At 44.9% G+C, this 19,814-nt stretch overlaps 3 protein-coding genes across 5 annotated transcripts; all 3 read right to left on the bottom strand.

The window, feature by feature from the left end:
- Positions 1-6,941: 6,941 nt before the first annotated feature.
- On the bottom strand, positions 6,942-11,115 carry tmem59l (transmembrane protein 59-like). The gene is made up of 8 exons (XM_037250267.1): positions 10,808-11,115; positions 10,081-10,186; positions 9,847-9,941; positions 9,634-9,786; positions 8,893-8,998; positions 8,692-8,812; positions 8,505-8,622; positions 6,942-8,392 (listed from the first exon to the last, which is right to left on the bottom strand). Exons 1-8 carry the CDS (start codon positions 10,955-10,957, stop codon positions 8,225-8,227), a joined length of 1,017 nt encoding a protein of 338 aa, XP_037106162.1. The 5' UTR covers positions 10,958-11,115; the 3' UTR covers positions 6,942-8,224.
- A 614-nt stretch (positions 11,116-11,729) lies between these two features.
- On the bottom strand, positions 11,730-16,102 carry LOC119122081 (plasminogen activator inhibitor 1 RNA-binding protein-like). Its single transcript, XM_037250263.1, is given in 10 exon segments — positions 11,730-12,700; positions 12,844-12,905; positions 12,908-13,043; positions 13,127-13,171; positions 13,367-13,535; positions 13,623-13,697; positions 13,886-13,957; positions 14,249-14,389; positions 14,467-14,653; positions 15,725-16,102. Coding segments are annotated over 10 exon segments (1,212 nt in total). The 5' UTR covers positions 15,993-16,102; the 3' UTR covers positions 11,730-12,643.
- Positions 16,103-17,194: 1,092 nt separating this feature from the next.
- On the bottom strand, positions 17,195-19,787 carry LOC119122082 (3-keto-steroid reductase/17-beta-hydroxysteroid dehydrogenase 7-like). 3 transcript variants are annotated; one of them, XM_037250265.1, is made up of 10 exons: positions 19,639-19,787; positions 19,023-19,232; positions 18,761-18,853; positions 18,561-18,675; positions 18,053-18,247; positions 17,840-17,974; positions 17,721-17,777; positions 17,555-17,653; positions 17,378-17,469; positions 17,195-17,342 (listed from the first exon to the last, which is right to left on the bottom strand). In XM_037250265.1, the coding sequence occupies exons 1-9, from the start codon at positions 19,671-19,673 to the stop codon at positions 17,380-17,382; spliced, it is 1,029 nt and encodes a 342-aa protein (XP_037106160.1). In that variant the 5' UTR covers positions 19,674-19,787; the 3' UTR covers positions 17,195-17,342; positions 17,378-17,379. The 3 variants fall into 3 exon arrangements, with proteins under 3 accessions (XP_037106160.1, XP_037106159.1, XP_037106161.1); XM_037250264.1 differs by having other exon boundaries at positions 17,195-17,469; XM_037250266.1 differs by having other exon boundaries at positions 17,195-17,469; positions 17,840-17,953; positions 19,639-19,785.
- Positions 19,788-19,814: the final 27 nt, after the last annotated feature.

Here is a 19,814-nt window from a genome sequence, read left to right as displayed (position 1 = left end):
GAGAGCCTCACCAAATATTTGCTATCTCCCGCACCATTTTGTACAACAGGGACTATTTTGTATGATATCTATTTCCTTCTTTTGTCCGAGTTCCATTATTAACACACAAATCTCACTCATCTTATGCAGTTTTTATCGACTAATTTAATTTCTCCTGCTCTTATTGTTGGTCCTGTTCTGGCTTTTCTTATTAGCGTGACATTTTGTACACGGCGGGTTTTATCTCTCCTGTTTTGTTTCGCATGAAGCCCGTCAGCGCCGCAACTCCAAACGAGGTCATCTGGCGCCCCCCTGTCATCACTCATAATTCTCATATCAGCCCGCATTCGAACTTCATATTCATATTCTATCCTCTAATCAAGCAGGCGTTTGCTTTAATTAGACGGGAAATTGCAGCTTGAAATTAATATCGCACCGCAAGTTGAATTCATTAAATTAAGAAAAATTATGACTTCTTTGTAACAATTGTTTTCTTACTCTGCCAAGAGTAAACTAAGCTTTTCATTTTTACCATGTTGAGTGTTTTCTTTTACACGCCCCTGACGCACGGAATGATTTGGTGACAAAGTAGATTAAACTTTAGACTAGTTGAAACCAGATCTAAGTTGTGGCGCCGGGGGTGGAACGTGATTTGGGTGAATTTGATCAAGGTGCTGATAGACGTGGTGGATGTCATCATATTTCCTTTATAAACATTACAAAAGCAAATGTCTGGACATCAGACTTGTTAACCTCAAGGAACAGAAAACTCGCCGAAAACTACAGGCATGGGCGAGCCATCCAACGAGCAAATGATCTCAATTACTTTTTCCTGAGTAGACAGCTAATGTGTGTTACAGTTCAACCCTGCAAGAGGCCATTTATTGCCATCTACCGCCTCGGTCTTATCGGAGCCGCACAAGTTAGTCTGGTGACTAATGGTTACAATGTATTTAATTCAGCGTCCCACCCCAATCTTTTCTCAATGTCCACTTGAGCCAGTCTGCCCACCTCCGACACACTTCTCCACCGTTCTCCATCTGTTGGCCTCACTCCATCTCTCCTGCCTCCTCCCCTCCATTCATCCAGCAAACACGCGTTCCTCCTCCTGCGCTCATAATGGAGATCATATGTTGAAGGCGGTGCGCTGAAACCCAACACGGGACGTCCACATCAAATAAAAGCTGCTGTCAGCGGCGGGGCCCGGGCTCCACCGAAAGGGGACTGAAACCGGATCCCGGCGAGCCTCGCCGACACGCCGTTAAAATGGAAGCCCGGGAGGAGAGCGGCGGCGGGCCTACAGACGGGCCACACCTCAAGCGGAGGCATTCCATTCCGCTTCGGCAAAGCATATTCGCTGAGGTGCACTTAAGGAGGATGAGCGTGTCGAGTGATAATTCAGACTGTTGGAGCCCGCATGACTAAAATGCTATTGTGTCCCGAATCATTGACAACTACGGTGGCCTCGGGGGGTCAAACCAATAACGTAAAGGCCATATACACTCAACTTGTGGTTTTGCATCTGGAAATTTATATATTTACTTTTTATTTATATCTAAAAATGCTATTGAACATCGCTAACAATAACAGAACTAAGACAGTCACACTTTTTTCCAGACGGAATCATCGATTTGAACAACGATGCAACTGAACCGGCCACTAATTGTGTCATCGTGTCCACTGGAAGGATGGTAACAATTTGAGAAAACACACAGTGGTACTACACACATATGGTCGGCAGCCCACCCAGTGTATCAGACGGCAACATCGCCATTTCTCAGCATGTTACATAGATAGAGCTGCCCTTCCTTTGATGAATATCCCCAGCAACCGCCAAAAGATGGATGGAGTGGACACCCGCGACTCCGGAGGAAGTCGCAGTGTCCTGGTTTTCGTCAAGTAGCGGAGGGATCAGATGTTATCGAGCCGGGAGGTGTCGGCGGCGCTCCGCTCTGGGCCGAGCGCTGCGGATAGTTTACGTAAAGGATAAACTGTGACCCGAGGACATAATCCGCCAACAGGCCGAGCGGTAGCGCCGTGGATTACTGCCGCCACTCTTCTTGGCCACCTCAAGAGGAGTCTAATTGAGCTAAATCTCATTATTTACAGCCAACTCTGCGAGCGCCTTTAAACAGATCACACAGAAGCCAAACAAAGACACAGGCTACATCTGTGTCGCAATTTTCGCAATCAGCAACATATGCTCTCACAACAATGAGGCAGTAGAATGACATTTAACACTCCTTAGGCAGAGTTGAACCGTTAATAATTGGAATGTCATTGTGAGCTCCACCAAAACCTGGACTGGATATTCATTCATAAATATGTGAAGACCCAGCATCAAACCCACTGTTTCATTGGATTGTATTTTTTTTTTTTTTTTAAAACGTTCCACTGGGTCAAGACTTGTGTCAAGACCATGTGACCACTCCCACAGCGGCGCATCCCTCCTTGTTCCAGTCAATGAAATTAGCAACATCGGGTCTAACATGCCTCCGCGTCACATTTATTTATTTTTTTAAACTCAACACATAATTCTCCTTTTACTTTTAGTTGCCACGTAAAATCCAACTAGGAATGGCAGTAAATCGCTTGAATCAAATACTGCACCAAATATTATAGGACTCTTAAACCTGTGGCTTAGTGTGCCAAGAATACGATTGTGTCGGTGTACCGAATAAAGTGGTCCGCCATCTGAATTCTACTGCGCCGTAGATGCGCATCCAATTTTCATTAAGCCGCTTGTGTAATAAATGCGACGGCGCAAATGCCATAATTGCAAGTTTGTACAATGTTACCATTCTAAGTCATATCCATTTATTTATAGTTCCGCTGACATTCATTGTACAAAAGTATAATATCCACAAGGAACCGCGGGCCGTGTTTTTAATCAAGGTGTCAACATATTTCATCGCACAATAAACTTTACGAGCCAGTTCAGGCATCTAAAAATGGAGAAGGATGTTGCTCATCTGCCGGCAGCAGCAAAAAGAAAAGAAAAAAAAAGACACGGAAACAACTATTAGCTCAGCATACACGATGTTAATCGGATACGGCTACGCAGGAGCTTAATTACGTGTTGGCACAATGCATGGCGTGCACTTGAGCGGAGGCCTCCGAGCATTCGTGAGTTCTGGAACACGTTCAACAGGAATCAAGATGTCATTTGTTTACAGCAATCGTTACAGCGTCGAGATATGATTTAATGGTTAATTATGAGCGACGTCGCCACAGCGAACGTACAAAGCTGCTCAGTTCCCTCTGAACCTGGTTTTAAATGAGTCAAGTTTGAAATTCTTTTCTCTCAATACAAGCCACTGTACAGTCAAAATTGTGAGCTGAAAACAAATATTACTGATTGTTGCTTTAATTGATATCGACTCTAAATGCCTTCGTGATTCAAATTCCACTCCAACTCCACAAAGGGGTGTTTTAATTTTGACAGAAAACGAGTAATTAGTAAATAATGGAGTAAAAGGAGTGTTGAAGCTCAACAGCAAAACTACTTAATAGTTGGAATGTTGCATTCAAACTCTAACAAGTAAAATGTTATTTAAGTCAATGTAAAACGTTACTACTCACTTTTTTATTTCAAAACTCAGATGACTTGCCTATCGTTTAACTGACTTGAACCTTATCTACATTTTAAATGCATTGAAAATGAGGAATCCACTGTTAACGTGGATGCCTTTGCATATGTGCATTTCCATCCAAAATATTATCAAATTTCATATTTTACCGCAATCGCATGAAAATAGGAGCAGTAAATTGCTTATGACATAGACTCCCTCATGTTGTTTTGATAATAACATGACGGAGGGGAGGTGCGCGGGAGCAGGAAGCTCACATTTATTGGATTTAACTGTTTTGCTCCACACACCATTGGGTAATTCCTTCTTATCGGCCCAGAAGCTGTAGTTATTTACTTGAAAATGGACTAATTTCTTATTCCAGCGGAGGGGGGACCGGCCACTGACTTGAACAGCTGCTTCATGACCCAAAAAACTGTCAGTCTTTCCCTGGAATAAATTGTGGATCGTACCACTGAAAAGCAAAGGGGGAGCCCTGAACGACCATCGCTGCTCATCCTCTTCTTAATACATTTGCAGCTAATGCAATGGATTTAAATGACATAGTAGATTAACAAACAACACTTAGATGTATATTTGTTTCATTTGTTGTATTTAAAGAGCGGGTTCTGGTAGACATTCCCGAACGTTGGCCCCTGCCTCCCGTGGACCACCTTGGTGCGACCTCATAGTAGAATCAATTCACAGAGAGGGCAACTTGAAACCGGCCACACACGCCGGAGCGAGTGGCGTTTTTGGCCGGCACCGAGTTTAATGGTCCGGCTCGCATCCGGGCTGTGTGTGTGCGTGTATACACGTCTGTCCACGCGCGTAGAAGGACTCACAGAGTGGGGGAGACGATGCCGCAAAGCCGATTGGCTCTTTTGGGGGTGTTGTGGATGATTTCTTTTTTTGGTGGGGTGGGGATTTGTGACAGTTAAAGTTCCACGCGTGTCGACGCTCCCTCCGTTTGGAAGATATGAATTGTCCCACGCCCCATAAACGTAACGTGATCAATTGGACACTTGTCACGCACGGCCGGCGTGACTCTGCAAACCAGGGGTTGAAAAAACAATATGTACACTCAATATTTGCCACGTGCATTAGCATAATAATGACTTGAAGTCATGTCAATGCATTTAAAGGGACAGTCATCATTAAACATGTCACTTTTCATTCATTAAGCGCCAGATTACAATGGGAAATATTAAGATGCAACTCGGAGGGTGGGCATCTGCTTCGACCAGCGTGGCTTAAATACACACAGGGTCACCAAAACATGAAATACAAGTGCACATATCTAGGGTGAAAATACTTCAAGGGAGACTGCTCTGGTTGTGTTTTATTTTAAGAGTATTATCTTGCCGTGAACTGTCCCTAAAATTTGGACCTCTCATAAATGAAAACCAACATAAACAGTAATTCAGTACAACCTAGTAAACATAGGGAATTAACTAATGTGATTGCGCTCATGAATATAATATAATATAATATAATATAATAAAAGAATAGTGGTTTAAATTCCAGGTGACTTTCAGCGCGGGTTGCAGACGAGTCCAGATAAGAGCAACACACTTGCAGGCGTAAGCAATCACAATGGAATAATAATAAGAGTGATAATAAATAATGATAATGAAGTCAAACCTGGGGTCATAGCGCCCCCTGTGGGTGATGGGGGGCACCACGCTGAGAGTGGAAGTAACTGATGAAATGACCCGTGTAAAAATAATGGTTTAAAAACTGTGGTTTAAGTAGATTGTACTCGGTTTACATGCAATTTTTAACGTGACTAATTTTAAGCAACTAAATAGATTTTAAATCCATTGTCTGAAGTGCTTAGTGGGGTTAAAGTATTCACTGACATGTTCAGAGTGCACAGAAAATGTCACATAAGCACATATCTTACCTTCTTCTTCATCCATCCATCCATTTTCTGTACCGCTTTGTCCCCACGGGGGTCGCGGGCGTGCTGGAGCCTATCCCAGCCGTCATCGGGCAGTAGGCGGGGGACACCCTGAACTGGTTCCCAGCCAATCGCAGTGCCTTCTCTTATCCTTAATAATGAAGGATGAAATAACACAAACAGCATCAAACACAAGTATCCTCTATTTGTCTTCTTGGGGGTGTTTTCACCAAGTGTAGCAAATTTGAATAGGTTCCCCCCCTCCCCAAACAAAGTTACTAATTCTAACAGCAGTCCTATAGTGGCTGAAGAACAACCAAGTAGTTTTTCACTAGATGGTGCAATGTACAATTAACATGACTATGTTGGCAACCATTAGATATCTTCCTATATTTTTTGTAACATGTTTATTCGGCGTGAAATATTTGCCTTGGCTCAGGAAAGGTTGGGAAAGCACTGGACGCATTGACACTGACCTTGGGAGAGAAATGTTCTGTCTCTGCTGACACCAAGTGGACAGAAAGAGTAATGCAACTAAACGGTTGTCAAGAATTCTATTTTATATTTTATTTTCCATCCATACATCCATTATTTTCTATTTATTCAATATATTTCACTTGTGCAAGATAGTTTTTGAAGAAAGAAAATACAACAGTATATTGTTTTCAAAACTTTCTGAAAAACTGTTTTCTGAAAAGGGGGGGGGGGTGAATATTCTCGTATTACGATTGGCTTCAATATAAATATAAGAAACTAAATATATTCTCCCACACCACACACGTTTAAACAATAATAATGTTATTGTGGCACTTACCCTCTGAGTCTTCTCCGTTGGCGTAATCATGCTAGCACATTAGCATATAAGTTTAACGTCACGAAGGGGGGGGGGGAATATTCTCGTAATATTACGATTGCCTTCAAAATAAACATAATATATATATATATATATATATATTCTCCCACACCACACATGTTTAAACAATAATAATGTTATTGTGGCACTTACCCTCTGAGTCTTCATCGTTGTCGTAATGCTAGCACATTAGCACAAAAGTCGCGATCCGTTCTTCGTCCATGAAATGAAAATGGACGACGTTGAAGTTGTCTTATCAAACGAGTCTCATACCAATTCGTCTGTTTTCCTCCTTCCCTGGTAAATACGACCTACTTATGACAAGAGACGGAGAAATTCAGGTCCAGAAAGTAAAACCCGTGGCACAGTTTGGCTTTAGCCACCGGTGCTTCTCAAGCAGCTTGCTAACCACCCGCCAAATGATTGCGCACAGCAACACATCGTGGACTTGAAATCTGATTGGACACAATAATCATTGTTTTGTCCAATCAGAATTCAGATTCCACCGTGTTGCTGTCAGCTACACACCCAAGACACACGATATTAAATAAAGCCAAATTAGTCATTTCCAAGCTTTAAATTATCCTTAGACTTTTCCTTACCCTTTTTTTTTAAATCAGTAAGACACACACAACTATTGTTGATGAAAACACTTTATTCCTTGTTGCAATTGTTTAATTGAAAATGAAGAGAGCAGTAAAAAGGAAACAATACAATAGTTGTAAATCCACATCAAAATCTTGGTGATATATGTTCACATACTGATTGAATGGCTCTTATTGTTCTTGTTCAAGTCCTTATCGGCATTCCTTGTCAATATTATCATGATTATTGTTGTAATAATATTTACAGCATATAGGAGCACAAAAAAAAGGTCACAAATCTACAACGGGCCTTTGGGGAGCGATTAGGATTCGACTATGGAAGCTTGACTCGGCATGCACGTTTTGTTTGGAGGAATCCAAGAGTGCTACAGGACAGCCAAAAAGCACAAACGAAAAGTTTCGAGCATTGGGCAACTCGGCTCCGTGACAAATGAAAAGTCTCTTTTGAGTTCGGTAAAGTACAAAAATGTCTACATGTACTTAAATAGCTCCTTATGTGAAAGCAGGGCGATAACATATCAGAATTATACAAGAATTGCCCAAGGACTACTACGGCCACACTGACACGAAAACACAGACTACGAGAAAAAAAGTTCATGAAAGTTATGAGATTGAATTTTCAAAATTTTCAAGACAAAGGGTCTTACTGACATATTCAATTAATTTTTTTAGACATACATGATTGTGAAATCCCTTATAGATTGTGAAAATGTATGTGACGTAAAACATGCAATAGTATTAAAATAGTCACATTTTAATCGTATTTATTCCAGAAAATAATGACATGAGAGTAGTAGAATTGTTAATATTCATATTAATAATAATGTTTTTTAAAAAAAATTAGGACAAGCACCTGACTTTCTAAACAAAAACAACTTTCTCAAAATAACCTACGCTTTAAAAATTAAAGTTATATCCTAGTTAAAAAGAAAAGGCATCTTTTGGAAAAAGGTTGTGAAAAATGTAAAGGAAAAAAAACCTGATTTTCTCTCATAGTATATGTATTTTTTTCAGTGTGGCTTTAACTCACCTCGTTAAATAATCCTCTATGTCTCGGTTACAATGTACATTACAGGCAGCTCAATGACTTCAGTCATTCAGACTAATGCGATCATGTCTGGCCACTTCTACGCTCACAAATGTGAATGGAAAATGAATCTCAAAAGAAAATGGACGCCCTCAGACAGGCCGTCCATCAAACGATATCCAGTTAGGGGAATAATAAGAAAGGCGTAAAATGACTCGGAGGGTGCTGTGCTCTTAAAAAAAAAAAAAAAAAATCCAGTGACTGAGTCAAGGGAATCCCCAAAGCCTTCTAGACGCGCGTCTTATCGAGGTCCACCTTGACCGGCAGAGGCCCCGCCTCCAGGCAGTCCTCGGCCGGCGCCCGCTTGATGCATACGGCCGGCAGCGGGCTCAGGTGGTACGGATTCACTTTCACTTGGGTGGCGTCCAGAAACTCTTTGTTGCTGTTGATACTCAACTGCGAACAAACACCGATTGGACGACTCCGTCGTATCGCGCGACTCACTTTTCAATTTATTTCAATTGGAAAAATCCAATTTGTAACGCTAATAGGGCTAACTCGGTCGTACCTGCGTCTTGATGTGCTGGTCGGGTGCGGTGACCAGGCTGGCGCAGCTCAGCCACAGCATGACCATGATGGACAGGAAGAGGCACGCCGCCAAAATCCATCGGGGCAGACCCGAGCGCCTTAAAAAGTAATGTTTCATAGTTAGGAAGACGCTTCATCTCGGTTGTTTCGTTTTTATCCGGGCTCACCTGGACATGCAGCCCAGGAAGTCGTGCTCAGCGGCGGCGGCGCTCTCGTCTGCGTGCTGCACCTGATGTTTACCTCTGCTTCCGACTTTGGACCCCATTTTCTCGCCACGCCCCCTCACCCCTGTCAAAAAGAAAAAAAGCAATCTTTCCCAGAAACTAATTTTATTCCTCCCAGACAAAAGGTTGTTTGTCCGCGCTCACCGTGAGGCTTCTGCGTGTGCGAGTGCGCCTGAGGCCAGGGACTGTCGGCCACGCTGGAGCGAGGAGCCTGCAGCTCTGGAAGAGAATACTCCATCTCCGGTTGGCTCTGAGGAAGATGACGCTCATTAACATGCATTTTTAATATCTCCAAGCAGATGAACTCGTGCAAGATCAGCGTGCCGGCATCACAAAAAGCAAATGAATACAAACAACAAAACATTGGCGGCGTCTGCGTCTCTATATGAGGTAATGTCGAGGTTGTCCGACTGCACGCTGCGCTTCAACATATCATCAAGCGTGGATAAACACCGTCGATTTCCTCGCAGTCCTTTAATTAGGCAGGCTGTTTGGACGCTGAGGTCAGCAGGCGCGACGGATCTCGTTTTATTTTCGGCGCTTTACGTTGTTTCTCTGCAGCTCTTCCGATGCATAACACTCAACTTTGGAGTCGCTGGCTTAATTACAGCAAATGTTTATTGTCGTTCCAGATTTAGAGCTGCTGATAGAAAAATGAGGTACTTCACGGCGCATGAGGTTTTCTAAGCGGGGATATTCACAATGCCGAGAGGAAGTGGTGCGTCTTAAAATAACTCTAACGAGCTGTGTGATTTTGTTGGAGAAAACTTTACGCGTGACCTTGCTCTCTCAATCCCGGCTCAGAAATCCGTTCAGCCAATCTGAACAAAACTATTCGACAAATGTAGCAAAGGTTCACAAACGTAATGTAAAAGCAAAAGTTACCTGAAAAACGACAACCTTGCCATCGTCGGCCTGCAGGTAGAAGGTCCAAGTGGAGGAGATGAAGCTCTGGGCGGAACTGACAATGTCGTTGCACCAACTGGACACGGCTTCCATGACGGAAGGCGGCTTGGGGCGCAGGGTCATGGCCTTGAGCTGTGGACAAAATTTAATGTCATCTTGTGCACGTTTATGGACGAAGATTCTCTCTCTCACCTTCCTCCTCTTGATTTCGGGTTCGGAGGGCTGACTAGCGCAGCCGGTGCTGCACGCATCCTGCTCCACAAGTTTGACATAAGCCTCCTGGCATGCTGTGAACACAGATGGGAATAGAGGGACACTTTATTAGGTACACTAAACAATGACATCTATGATGTACCCAGGAAAGGGCAATCTCCCCACTGACAAGTCATTCGGGTCAAACCGAGAGCCACATATGGAGCCGCTCACCTCCTTGACACTCGTCCTTGCTGGTGTTAAAGCCAGCGTTGCCATTGACAAACTGGCAGATGGAGTAGAGACGACAGCCGCGATGGCAGGCGTTCATCATGGAGTCCTAGAAGAAAGCCTTATGTTAGTTGTCAAACAAATAATGTACATTAGTGCAATTTAGAAAACACAAATGCTAACACGCTCAGTGTTTTTTATATTTAAAAAAAGTCTACAAAAATGCCAACATGTCATCTTGACTGTAATCCTGAATCTGAGTAGAAATAGCACCCTCTTGTGGTCAAACCGCGTCAATACATATGCAGCTATCATAATAGCCTTGTCATCATCTCTTCACCATTTCCGCGTTTACCGACAGCACTAAACAACATCGCGGTTTTTATCACATGTAATGATTGAATTATTAATAGTCTGCAACCGTCTCGGTGGTTTGGCTCGCTCGGGCCTTTCGGAGCTTTTGCCCCGCAGCAAGATGTGGAGCCACACCTGAGGGTTGATAGAAGACGGGGGGGGGAAATCCGTGCTGTAAAATCTTTTGTGCTCGCGCGACTAACGGCACGCTTTCACCCGCAATGCTCAACTCATTTTCGGCTTGAACAGAATGACGCTACGGTTCAGGGAAAGGGGGGGTCCAAATAATAATTATTAAAATCCACACACACGCCGGCCATTGCATCTGTTTTGCTGCGCAATCAGTCATGCAGCACGAATTTTAATGGTATCTTACTTTAGTGGGCCCTTTGTTTTTGATGGCAAGCTGGCATTGTTTCTTGCAGTAACTGATGTCGCCCAGCTGGTTGTCAAATATCTCCAGAGAGGACGCGGCGGCGGCGAACCCAGCCAGGAACACCGCAAGCAAGGCCGAGGAGGAGCGCATGTTGGTAGCCGGAGCCTTGTAGATGTCGCAGGCGAGAAGGACACGGGCGGCGATGGTGGTGGCGGGTCAAGGGAGAGAGGAGGAAGATGCTCGATCCTGCTTTTTCTGCTGCTGCTGCCGCTGCCTAATGCTGGATGCTCGTGACGTCACGCATCATCACCGTGCACATATTGACACCCCCCCCCCCCCGCAAACTGCACTGCACAATGTGGCTTCAAGAAATAGATTGTTGCACTAACAGTAAAAGATTACCCTTTTAGATTTATTATATCAGAACATAGCAAGGGAAAAAACCTCGTGGGGCCACATTATCATGAAGAACATTTATTTGAACTATCCCTTTAAAATGAAAAATTGTGTTGTCCTTTATCAACTGGGTTTGTATGTCTGCTTACCCCTACATTCTAAAAACCTGCATTTAGATTGAGCCAAGAGCCTGAATTATCAAAAGGTGTAGGTGGCACAGCAAGGTGGTGGGCCACAGCCCGAGCCCCCTCAGTGCGTGGAGTCAAGCTGGCGTATCACACAGCAGATGTCTCAGCTCCTTCTGTCCATGCGGCCTGGCGGGCGGGCACATGACGCAAATGAAGAACATGCCTGCTTGTACGTCTGGCCTTCCATTCATGGCATGAGATTCATGTACTTTGTAATGCACTTTGGACTCCGTTCAACAGTCTTGGAATGTTTCATTCCTCAAATGGAAAAAATAATTTGATGGGGAAAATCTGTTTAAGCTTTGTGGGTTTTAATGGGGTACAAAAACGACAGTGCAAACAATTTACCGACCACCTTTATTTACCGACAGAGGTCTCCAATAGCAGGGCAGGAATTCACACATTAGCAGAAGCACGTCAGTTGTTCCACACAATGAACGACGACTGTTATTTCTTTCAGAGCAGTTATGCGAGTGGTGGTGGGTGCCGTGCCCAATAAAAACCACAGCGGCCGCCGGCCTGTGCAAGACCGACCTGAACGGAGTGTGTTAACAGTAGCCGATGCTTCCCAGTTGTTGAGATGGCTTGAAATGAATCTATTGAACAAAAAAAAAGCCTCGTGATTAGTGATAATTTCTCTAAAAAAATGACCTATGTTGTGATACAAAAAGGAGCCCCGTCATCAGAGAAGTCCAATTTGCATCATAATACTCTTAGTGAAAAAGAATTTGATTTTTTTTTTTACAGGTCATCCTTTAAGGATGGACCTTCCTGCATAAAAAAAATATATAAAAAAAATATCAGTGCTGAGGCAGAACAAAAACTAAAAATCCTCAATGAGTGCGGCCGGCAAACGGGTAGCGGAGCAAACCATAAACGATGTTTTCCAAATGCGTATTTTTCGAAATTACAAAAGATTCTACCGATGGACAAATGCATAACCTCTGAAAAAAATACTGTATGAAAGCATCCCTGCTACTTTTGTTTGCAAGTACAAAAACCTCCATCAATAAGCTGCTCCCGAGTAGCAAGAAGTCCATTTTCTTTTTTGTGTTTTTTTTTTTTGGTTAATTTCTTTTCCTTTTTTTCCATCGGTTTTGTTTTTATTGGGTAAAACGCAGTCCTCACATTGAGTGCCACAGTTCATGACAGTCTTCTCTCGTCGTTTCACTTATAGCTGAAGGATCCAGGAACATGCAAGCCTCGTAGCGGAGGTGCTCATTCTTCCTGTGGGCCCCGCCCTAAAAGGCTCTCAGGCCAAGGCCGGGAAGGCTTCGGGGTCGTCCACGTTGGGCACCATAGCGGTCGACTGGAGAGGGGGATGGAGAGACATAGTTAGATTTTTTCCACCCAAATATTGCAATTTAATATGCGATACCCTCATTTGCATCCAATGTTGATTTGAATTTGATTAGCGTTTGTCCCCAATTTTCCCTCAGTTCACATTTTCACCTTTTCGATCCTTCCTCCGCGTGACGGCCTGGGGTGTCGCCGGCGCGTTCGCCGGGAGGTGGGCCGCCGCGCCCACGTCCGCCTCGCCCGCCGCGTGGCCCACCGCGCCCACGGCCTGCACGTGCGAGGTCTCCGAAGTTGATTTCCAGCTGGGACGTGATGTCGTTGGCCGGCTTGCGGAAGTGGGGCTCCTCCTCCGTCTTAAAGGGCGAAGCGAGACGGCATGTCACACGCAAATTTCAACGCGCTGTTGAAATGCGAGGCGTCGACGCGAGGAGCTCACCTTGGACTCACACATCTCCGAGTCGATCAGTTCATCCTTTTTACCCTGCGAGAGGAAGCCACAATTAGAAGGCGTTTTAAAATGGCGCTCCACGAAGTACTTCCCTACATCCAGCTTTGAACTCAACAGTGTTTGAAAAGCATCTCATTTGTGTACATTTACATGCATAAGAAGAAGATTTGAAAACCTGTTCTTGAGCTTACACAGGTTTGGAAATCATTCAACAGCTTTCAAACTCACTTCAGCCTTGGACTTGTGCAGCACGAATCCTTTTTTCCAGTCGGCGCCCTCGTTGGCCTTGCGGATGTTGAACTCCACTTTGGCGCGGTCCTTGTCCTGCATGGCCTTCCATTCGTCCAGGGTCATCTCTTTGGGGCCTTCCTCCTTTGCCTCCTCCACCTCATTCTCCCTTCAACAAAAACACAAGAGGCGCACCGTGAGTGGCCATCGCGGCGGCCGAGGCGGTCGCGGCGTGCCAAGGACGAGATCAATTTACTTGTTCTCAGAGTCGGCAGGTGGGTGCTCCTCGCCTTCGGGGTTCTCCTCTGTCACGTTTGACTGGTCGAGTTCACTGTGGAGGACAAACCCCAGGATTAGACACACTTCCCGTCAAATGCCCCATCACAGGGGCATCATAATGATGATCAGTGAATGACTAAAGAAGCGCATTTCCTGTGTTGAGGTGTGCCATCTTGTTATCTACATCCTCACGTCGAGCTGAGCTAACACAATGAGACCATTGTTCTGTGGCGGACTTACTTGAGTTCGTCCTTGACTGTGCCCCAGTTGTGAGATCCACTTCCACCTCGCTTCTCTTCACTTTTCGGACCCCTGACAGGAAAAATAAAATAAATAAAATATATTCAACAAACATATTCCACCAATCATCCGAGCAATTTATCGGATTAAATTTTTGCAAACTTTGTATTTTTGAGCAGAATGTCTAGTGAAGTGCTGGTATTCTTATGTTAGCAGCTGGCAGTGGCCATTCTGTATCGATGTTTATTATATTTTATAGACTTTTTTTTTTTTTTTAAACAAAATTCCTCCCTGTTTTTATGGGGCAATATTGACTGGTGAATAATTAATCTGGTCATGGTATGTAAAGACAGGGTAACTTACGATCGGTCGCTGCCACTGTGTCTGTCAAATTCCCGTTTGCCTCTGGAGTCAAAGCCATCGCTGCGACCCATGCCGCGGCCTCTGCCTCCACGGAAGCCCCTTCCGCCACCGCGGCCCCTCATCGGCCTGTCACCGACGGGCCTGGAGGGCGGCGACAACAACAATCACAAACGGCCGACCCATTTCGATGCGTTAGGCGATATCGAATGAAAACTCACTTCTCCACGGAGAATTCTCCTCCCTCGGGCTTCTCGCCAGGCTCGCCGGCGGGCCTCGTGAAGCGGCGAGGTGGCCGCCAGTCCGCTGGCCGTCTGTCTGCGGGAGGTCGTCCTTCTCCTTGCTGTCCGCCTTGGGGTCTTGGGCCTTCGCCCTCCGGCTTGCGGCCCATTCTCCTCATTCCAGGGCCTAGGGATGACATTAAATGCAGGAATGAACAAATACAATGGAACCCGGGTTGCCAAACACCGCCAAAAGTCTTAATTTGTTCTTGATTGTCATTTCCATGGCGGGAGTTAAGCCAATTGAGAGCAATTGCCCACTGGAGATTACAGCACTGTCAATCATTAGCTGAGGCAGCAGTGGATGAATAGTTTGGAATGTGGCCTGCGAGAGCTGTCCCCGCCCCCCCTTTGGCTGCTCGACCGGCATCAAGCGTAAACCCTTGAGCAAAACACATCGCAAACCGTGCGCCCAAACACACTGGGTGTGCACTAAGTGATCACACGTGAATCACCTTGGCACTACCACCACCGCCCTCCCTCATCACTATCGTGAAAGCTTGGCAGCACATGGCCGCCGTAGGCCAACACATGGTGGAGACATTGCTTCACTTGCCCTGTATACCGAAATAGAAACACACAGAGCAGCTGTATGCAACACACGGAGGGGGTGCACCTGTCTCATCTCTCCAGCAACTAGATCACTTGACCCCCTCACATACTGATTATGGCCTAGCGTGAGCATGCAAGTACATCAGTGTCTTTTTTTTTTTAGATTGATTTGCGTGCAGCGGTTAGCATGATGCTAATGGGAAAGCAAGGAAGTGCAGCGGGGTAGAAGCATGTGCTTGCACCTGTTTATCGACTATTGACAATGCAAACAAGTTGCACGCTGAATTATTTAACATGGACGTAAATGACAGTTGATTTCTGCATTGTTTTCCTCGAGGTGTATTTTTGATAACATGTGACGACAGACATGCTTTTGATCGTCATACTAACACAGGGCCTGGACCGTCAATGAGGGCCTCGAGCCAGAACGAAATGCGGGGTTTTCCAGAGTGGTTCTTCGCGGAATACGTGATCTATAACACGGTTATTCGAGACCGAGAAGGGAAGCAGATTCCCCAGCAACCACGCGGGAGGGAGCTCACGTCACGGCAGCTTTACGCACCTTGATACAACGCTAGCTTTTAGCAGCCCCCCCGACACCCCCTTATGCTACAAGAGGCTCAAAAAGCGGAAAAAACGTGCTCACCATCTTTCTTAAGCGGGACGGGAGCTTGGGGCTCCGCCTTTTTGTCGGTCAACGGGGTTTTTCTGTCTTTCTGGGTCTCCTTTTTGGGCTGTTTAGCCGCCTGGGCTGCAGACTTGGCGGCACCGGGAGCGGCAGGCTCCTTCTTCTTCTTCTCAGCCTGAGCCTGAGCCTGCTTCATCAACTCAAACGGGTCCGATTCATCGTCCAATAATTGGTCGTATCGATTGGTTACGGCGATGCCAAAACCTTCTTGCATTTGTCCGGGCATGATGGCGCCCCTTCAGCAGGATTTTCCTCCGATTCTACGAGGCTTGGTGCGAACACTTCGCTAGGTGAAGCCACAAAATGGCTGGGGAAAGGAACTTCTTCTCTTCCGGCGCGATAGACATACGGGACTTTGTTGGAGAGTCGCGGTTGGGGGGTGTAGTCCGTTGGGGACTTCTAGCAGTGGGGTCAAACGCCCTTAAAAACTACTTTACCCAGAATGCAACAGTAACTCGTGTGGTTCGCCTGCGGAAGCCGTGCACGCGCGCTTTAACATAATTTACTCTCGTTTTTGAGTCTTTAAAAAAAACTCGTCATGCCTTTAATTCACAACATTGGCCAGCTTTGTGTCAAAATTAGAAATAATAATGTGTAATGATTTGTGTAATCACCCAAGTGACGACGGCACTTTCGACAAAGTACAAATCAAAAGTGAAAAATGGTAAAAGCTTCATAATGTAAAACACCAAGCGTGTATGTCTAAGTACCTGCTGCACATTTAGAATTTATTTTAATTTTTTTATTAATTTTTTTTATTTAAAAACAACCCCCCACTACCACCAGTCATTACTATTTCAATTAAAAAAAATATGAGCGTATGAGCTTGTCAAATAATAATAGTTAAGTCTTAATGGATGGATGGCTATATTTTACAGACAAAGAAAGATACAACATATAAAATATACATACCTCACACAACCTTATGATTTTTAAAAAGTCCATGTTATCAGCACTGACAGATTGTCTGAACGTTGGTCCAGCCCACAGAAAGTCACCCACCCTCACATCACCTAAACGCACCACAGCATCCCGGCGCCCCATCAGTCATGACATCCATTGTCACCAAGGCCATGATGGAGTCATACGCGCTCATGATTTTGGTCATGGGAACTTTTTTCTTGTACTTCTGCGGAATGGTGTGGGCTTTTTCCAACCCAAAAGTTAGCTGGGTGGAGGAGAGTCAAAGCGAGAATGCCGGGACACAGCAGCCGGCATTGCCTGATGTTGCGGACGTGCACACTCGCAGCACCTATGTACGCTTTGGGGACGACACCGAGAGCCTGCTGTTGGAATCTGACGCCTTTTGTCCCGAGCGTTATGGATTTGACAACCTCACATGTCAGCCATCTTCAAGGAAGGAAGAGAAACATTTTATTCTTGACATTTAGGTCCAACAAGGAGGTGAGAAGACTAAAAAGAAAGACATTCAGATTCCAGGTATACTTAGGTGTTTCTTGCAATCAACGGTGCTTAACTTCTTTTTACACTTGTGTGACAATGTTAAAACATGAATATGATTTTTACGTGCCTCAGAAGATGCTCAAATAATTTACTGACAACAAATGATGCCAGTATCTATACCAATCCTGAAACACCTTGCATGGCAGTGGTTAAGATGTGATTTGCTTCCTCCTCACTTCCCGTTCCAGCTGCAGCAGCTCGTCATAGAGCTCCTCCGACGTGTCCAAGTCGACATCCATCTGCAAAGAGGATCTAATGTGCTACATTGTTTCAACTATCCCAGAGAGGATGCTCATTCCAAGTGGAAACATTTATCAGGCATACCTGCCGTGGTTGAGTGTAGCAATGACCGAGGCCAGATGTTAAACTGTGGTATTTGGCCCGTGGGTCCAACATTTCAGGTTTTTGATTAAAAAGCCAAATCTACAAAAGCAGAAGCACACGCATAAGCGTCCCGCAGCATCTTTTTTTGCAAGGTGCTTCTTCTTACCAAAGCTTCAGCTCCATTGTAAGGTGTCAGGGTGAACGTATTGATAAACACTCTGATCTGATAACAAAGAGAAAGTGCATTGGGGTGAATGACATCAGTAGAGTTTTTACGTCACTCACCAGCCATAGGAGAGGCAAAAATAGGGTCCAGACGAATGCTGGGAAGGAAGGCAGGATGCCGTAGGTCAGGTTGGTCATCACAAAACCGGGACAAATCACAGATGAGTATAAGCCCTGGAGAGCACAACAAGTCAGCTAACTTACCCAAATAAGTAAAGGTAAAGCTCAACCTTAATGTCCTAAAATCTTTTTTTTATTGTTTTTACAACTAACCTGCTTATTGTAATGAGTGTTAATCGCCAGACTGAGAATGTCCGAAGCATATTTGGATGAGCTGTACGGCTCGCGGCCTTTGCGGTGCTGGACGTCTTCCAGGCTAAAAGCCGAGCGGCGAGCGTTACTGGAGGACGTCCAGATGAGCTGAGAGGTCCGACCTGCTTGGCAAAGAATCGGCTCCAGCTCCCTGATCTGAAAGGAAACGCACCTCACTTTTGATTCCTTTCGTACATTTTTAAATAATCACAACACAAGGCTTCAAAAATCAAAAGCGGTTGTGGGATAGTATTTATTCGGCTGCTAGTTGTCAGACTATAAAGGTGCCCGTGACCTTACATCAGGGACAATCAAGCTATTCATTTTTAATGAGTATTGTTGCTCAAGTAACCGACATATCCAGTGTAGCCTGCATTCTGCGAAAGTGACCTCAAGAGTTGCTCCCTCTGCAAAGAACCAATGTCAACACGTCTTTCTACTCCAGCCTGACAGGGACGGACAAACTCACAAGCAGGAAGTGACCAAAGAGGTTGACGGCGAATACTTCCTGCAAGCCATCTGGAGTGATGCCATCCCTCTGGGTCAGGATGCCCTCGCCAGTTGTCAACATGGTGATGACATTGCTGCAAAAAAATAAAATACAGTACAGAGACTGTGATTTAAACCTCATATTAAGATATGCGGAGTGGTGTTAAATATGCGTTGTACCTGGAAAAGAGGCCTTTGAAGAAAGCCTTGAGGTCAAACTGTGGGTTCGGCATGATGCCCGCATTTAGATAGACATAATCCAGCCGGTTAAACCTGCAGAAGACAAAGTTTACTTTGACTGTGGTTTGTATATCAGTCCCATACAGCGATGGATTATGTTCACTGAAATGTGTATATAATGTCATATTATGATGATTGGCCACATATAAAATAGTTAAATAAGGAATGTTGGCTTTGCACTTGAGTGTTTTTATCCATCCACCTGAGTTGGAGCTCCCGTGCAGCCCTGAGCACCGAGCTGATGCTGCTGGTGTCCATTTGCAGCAGCGTCACCTGGGCCGCAGAGTGGGAAGCGAGCAGGGCAGAGCGGGCGGCTTCAGCCCGACGCATGTTCCGACAGGCCAGACACAAGTGGAGTCCTTCTGCATCCTGGGAGCTGAGGAGACGCTCACACAGAGCCAGGCCGATGCCACTGCGGTGGGGAAAAACAAACAGTGGTGGGAAGTAATGAAGTGCAAATACTTGGTGACTGCACTAAAGTCGATTTTTTTTTTTTTTTTACTTTTGCACAAGCACAAATATAAAACTGTGGGTCTGCTTTTGCCAAATTATTCAGTATATTTTAAACATATGTAAGCCAAGTAATTGTCTTTCCTCTAAAAACCTACGTAGGGGAGGAAAAAGTCGTGTATCGTCGGTTTGACCTTTTTTGGCCACCGTAGATTTTCTAGCACACTGCGATGCTAGTCCGGATTGTTATAAACAAAGTAAAAAAAAAAAGTATTTATCGCATCGTGCATTACATATAATATCTTTAATACGAATTACAACAACTACCTGACCACTCACGGCATTCCACAGCAAACAAGCGCTTTTACCTGTTGGCTCCCGTCACCAAAACAACCTTATTCATCTTTTCTCTACCTCACTAAACGAAGCCAAGTAGCATATTTAGCACGAATACTTCTCTCAGTGCAGAAAACTACGCTTTTGAACTCACCATGTAGTCATACTTGACCCGCCCTCGCTGTCCTGTGATTGGATACAGCAGGCA

The sequence above is a fragment of the Syngnathus acus genome, chromosome 4 (genome assembly GCF_901709675.1).
Source record: "Syngnathus acus chromosome 4, fSynAcu1.2, whole genome shotgun sequence".
Classification (NCBI taxonomy): Eukaryota; Metazoa; Chordata; class Actinopteri; order Syngnathiformes; family Syngnathidae; genus Syngnathus; species Syngnathus acus.
Note: the sequence above shows the minus strand (reverse complement) of the source record. Positions and strands in the feature narration are given on the sequence as shown.